The 4,493-nt window shown below is 51.8% G+C and overlaps 1 protein-coding gene across 1 annotated transcript; it reads left to right on the top strand.

The window, feature by feature from the left end:
• The first annotated feature begins 3,226 nt into the window (after window positions 1-3,226).
• LOC119327677 lies at window positions 3,227-4,144 on the top strand. Its single transcript, XM_037600781.1, has one exon. It carries the CDS (start codon window positions 3,309-3,311, stop codon window positions 3,951-3,953), a length of 645 nt encoding a protein of 214 aa, XP_037456678.1. The 5' UTR covers window positions 3,227-3,308; the 3' UTR covers window positions 3,954-4,144.
• The last annotated feature ends 349 nt before the right edge of the window (window positions 4,145-4,493 follow it).

Genomic DNA, 4,493 nt, shown 5'->3' with positions numbered 1-4,493 from the left:
GCTCTGATCAAAAAGTGTGGTTGCTTGCTTGCTATGAGGCATATTAGCTGCCTGTTCAGCCGCTAGAAAATCTTCGCCCAGTCTGAGTAGTTGATGCACTGCTCCCGTGACAGTATCCTTCCCATCCCCATGGATGGTGTTGTTCCTGAGGCTCCAGGATTTCCATAGTATTAACAGGATATTGCTTCTGATTCTAGCTGATTGTGACAGAATGATGAGACCGTTGATACACTACTCGTGAGTTCTATACAAAATGTCAGAGATGTATCGAACCAGATCACGTCAAGGATCCAACCCTGTCTCAAGCTTAACCCAGACATGAGGTCAATAGCAAGGAAAAATGGCAGAGGGTTGCTAGGTTCTGCGCCATCATCAGCTTCTAATATTGTATGTTCAGATTATTGGGGAGCTAGAAGCAAGGAAGGTGCGTCCGCTTCTGAACCAAAACCAGATGAGGTCAATCCCAATTTTAGAACACCTCCGCAATATATCTTTGTTGGATCCCTCCTCGTTGAATTATGAATAAAGAGTCCCTTTTGATAATAAAGTGTCCAAGCTCAGAAGATGAAGATCGATCCGAGAAGCATCAGGACGCCGCACTAGTTGGAATTTGTAGTTGAGTTTTGGCTTCTAGCGATCAACGTTGCCGGATATTTAATTAGTATAAACGCCTTGATTAGTTTGAATACGTAGAAGAGATAGAGTCCGTATCTGTTTGTTAGCTGGAGTCGGTTTGGTCAGGTCTACGTCGCCTATAAAAGGGCTGACTACGGCCGATGTTTCGGAGGGAGTTTATTTGGCCGAAGTTTAGTTGAATAAGAAAATACCAGAAAACGCCTACATCGGGAGGCACCAAGATGAGTTTCTGCGAATCCTAGGGATTCGATGCTGCTGTACATGCGCCTGATCTTGTATTAGTTCTGGTGCAAGTATTTTTCTTTGGCTTCTTACATCTCGTTTGATCCGAAGATTCTCCTTCTACGTTTGTTCGTTTTTCTGCTACTGTTGCTGCTGTCGTTCATTATTGTCTTGCAAATACCGTGAAAGATCGGGTCATCTACACGCGCGAATTAGCATCTCGCTAGTTCTTGCTCCATCACAGAAGGAGGTTCTGAAGCCAATCCTCTCCCGTTCGTCTGAACTCAACTTCCTTGGGGATGTCCCATTTAACTCTCATGGCAGCTCTCAACGCCCTGCTTCTTGTGCATGAGACAACCGCATGAAACTCATCTTCATTTTCCATTCCACATAAATCACATATATCTTCCTTCACAATGGTCCTTCTGAAGGTGTTGTGATTTGTTGCCAAAGTTTGGGTCGCCACTCTCCACCCAAAAAATTTTGTTTTCTCTGGAATGTTTGCTTTCCATATGACATCCCAAATGCTTCTGTTCCCGGGTTCACTCGACGAGCTAGAGGGAGCCTCCCTTCCATTTCTACTTAGAGTGATGCCAAATTTGTAGGCGCTCCTGACAGTAAAGACACCAGACTTTTCATAGTGCCAAGCCACACAATCCTCTACTTGAGCAGAGGGGATTTGGATTTTGCAGATTTCGTCTGCATCAAAAGCATGAAAAATTCTCCTTATGAGGTCGATGTTCCATTCCTTTGTGTCCGAAAGCATTAGTTGGTTGACCCATCTCAGTCTGGAGCGGCTTATGAAATGCGCAGTTTTTAGGCCTTCGCCTCATGGAATCCATTGGTCTCTCTCAATTTGGATACTAGAACTGGACGTGGAATTCTTTCCTCAAATGTGTTAAACCCGAGCCCGGTTGTGTGTGTTAACATTTTCATAAATGAAAGTTAGGAGTGATGCTCCTTAACTCGAAAACCTCCACCTCAAAGTATGTGACACATTGTTTGGCTCATGGCTTCGCGGGGGTGGATAAGTCTCTCCGGTCTCTCGTATTTGTTGGGTAGCAGCGGTGTTTTCATTTGGTTGGGTTGTAATGACGACGTTGTCTTTGACAAACAAGAAAAGATTCTTACCGGCTGCATTTCTTTTGGTAGTCTGACCAACACAGAAAGAAACATTGACTACCAAAAATGGAGTATCTTATTGTTCTCCAATAGACCATAGAGGGCTGGGCATTCAAGATTTAGATGATAAAGCCAAATGCCTACTTTGTAAGTGTATTTTGTGGACGGATATAACAATCAATTGTGCGGAATAAATGCTTTGTCGATAAATTCCACCACATGCGTGCAAGTGTTGTTCTTGTGTATCAATTGGTTGCAAACATGGGTTGTACCACAATGGACAAAACATGCATGAGGAGCCGATGGGGTTATTACCAGAAATTTTGTATCCCTAGTTTGGGTGATGTGCATGTAATAGGTTGCCCGCCATTTAGGTATGTGTTTCATCACTTTTTTACTCCCTCTATCTCATAATATAAGAACAATTCTGACACTATACTAGTGACGGAGGGAGTACAAGAGGCTAAATCATGTCTTGGGTGTAACTGTAATGAGTGGTTGTAATCGTTTGGCTATATGCATCAGATCAGAGTGGGGGTAATTTTGTCTCCACTGAAACAACATGCATGATGAAACGATGAGTGATTTTGTAGTGGGTTGTTACTATTTTTTTTTAAAAGGGAAAAACAGACAGATGGTTTTTTACATGATTCTCCGGCAGGTCATTCTCTGAGATAGCTGAACGGCCCAACCTGAACGCGACGTGACCACGGTCTCCGAGGTGGATACTGACAGTGATCCATTCGTCTCTTCCCAAGGTAAAGTGGCGCACGTGCCGGAATTCACGTGGGCTCTTCCCTCCACCCAAAACGGATTCGTCTCGCCGGCCGTCTCCATCCGTTGTCCGTTCCCCTTCCCAGTTTCCGCCGAAGGTTCCTCCGATCGTTCCGGGCAAAGTACAAAAAAGTTCCGTCGATCTCGACCTCCGGCGCGGCGGCGCTCCGGCGAAGTGGCCCCGGGGCCGGGCCCAGCCGGGCGCGCACGCGCGCACGTGGCGCGCGCGGGTCCACAGGTTGGTGGGCCGCGACCTAGCAGGGACGACGGATCAACGACGCTTCCCGGAAGGTGGAAAGCGTCTCACGGGGCCGGTCAGACGAGCCACCTTCGAGACCGCGACGCGCCGGACGATCCTGGCCGTCCGTCCCGCGTCCTTGTCGATCCGACGGCTGGTGGACGCTGTGGCGCTCCGTTGCGCTATAAATCGGACGCCGCTCCGCCGGTCTCGAGCTCCTCCTAGTAGCTCCCAAAGACGCAAGAAGAGCTGAGCTGAGCAAAGCAAAGCAGAGCAGAGCGCTCCCCTCCGGCCGGCTGACCCACTGCCCACTGCCATGGCGATGAGTGACACTGGCTCGAGCTTCGCCAACTGGACCGACGACCTCTACCGCTACGACACGCCCAGCCTGGGCGGCGCCGCGGCGGACTCGACGATCGTCGCCGCCTCCGCGACGCCGACGAGCCCGGCGTCGGCGGGGTCCGGCGACGGGAGCCCGTCCCGGGCGGCGGGCGGGGCCCTGGGCCCGCGGGTGGCGGGCAAGCCGGCGGCGAGGAAGCGGGCCCGGGCGTCGCGCCGGGCGCCCGTGACGCTGCTCAACACGGACGCCAGCAACTTCCGCGCCATGGTGCAGCAGTTCACCGGCATCCCCTCCGCCCCCGCCGGCCCGTTCTCCGGCACGCCGGTCATCAGCTTCGGCGGGGCATCCGGCTACGGCTTCGCGCCGCCGCCGCCGCAGCAGCAGCAGCAGCCGGCGGCCGCCCTGTCCTTCGACCACCACCACCTCCACCAGCGGCAGCAGTACACCGGCGCGGCATTCGGCTACGGCGGCAGCCACCTGCAGCACTCCCTCTCCGGCGGCGACGCGTTCGCGCACGGGCTCGGCGCCGCGGAGGACCGGATGCTCCTCCAGAGCATGCAGGCGGCGCAGATGCCCGGGGCGCGCGCCGCTCACAACAGCGCCAATGGCTACTTTGCTTGATCGATCAAGTGATTATTAACTAAGTTGCATGCACGGAGTGAAAGATTTTAGAAACGCGGAGAAGAATTGGCGTCCGATCGAGCTTCTGTTTGAATTTCTTGGCTTGTTTGTTCAGGGTAGTTCATCCATCACATGGAGCGCTATATGTAAATATTTGAACGGATATTTGGATTTTGCCTGTGATTTTGTCACTCTCGCGCGTCGCTCGTGCGGATTATGATGCGCATTAATGGGAGAAACCGATGGATCGCTTGCATCTGTCAAAGTGATGGGAAGTGATCGGTGGGTGGATGGATGGATTGTTTTACAAGCAAGGTCTCGCGGCCACGGCGTGGGCTACGTTGCCGACGGCATCGATTGGCCGGCGGAGGAGGACGTGGGCCCCGCCGGCGGTACGGGGACATAATTGCATGCGTGCGAGCGTGACGAGATGGTGACGATCGGGGGTCAGAGTCAGACTTGTCATGCTGCGTGCAAAACAATCCAAACACTCGTATGCTCGCATGCTCCAACGATCAAAAACTCAAATTGAAATGTTTC

The sequence above is a fragment of the Triticum dicoccoides genome, chromosome 7A (genome assembly GCF_002162155.2).
Source record: "Triticum dicoccoides isolate Atlit2015 ecotype Zavitan chromosome 7A, WEW_v2.0, whole genome shotgun sequence".
Taxonomy (NCBI): domain Eukaryota; kingdom Viridiplantae; phylum Streptophyta; class Magnoliopsida; order Poales; family Poaceae; genus Triticum; species Triticum dicoccoides.
Note: the sequence above shows the minus strand (reverse complement) of the source record. Positions and strands in the feature narration are given on the sequence as shown.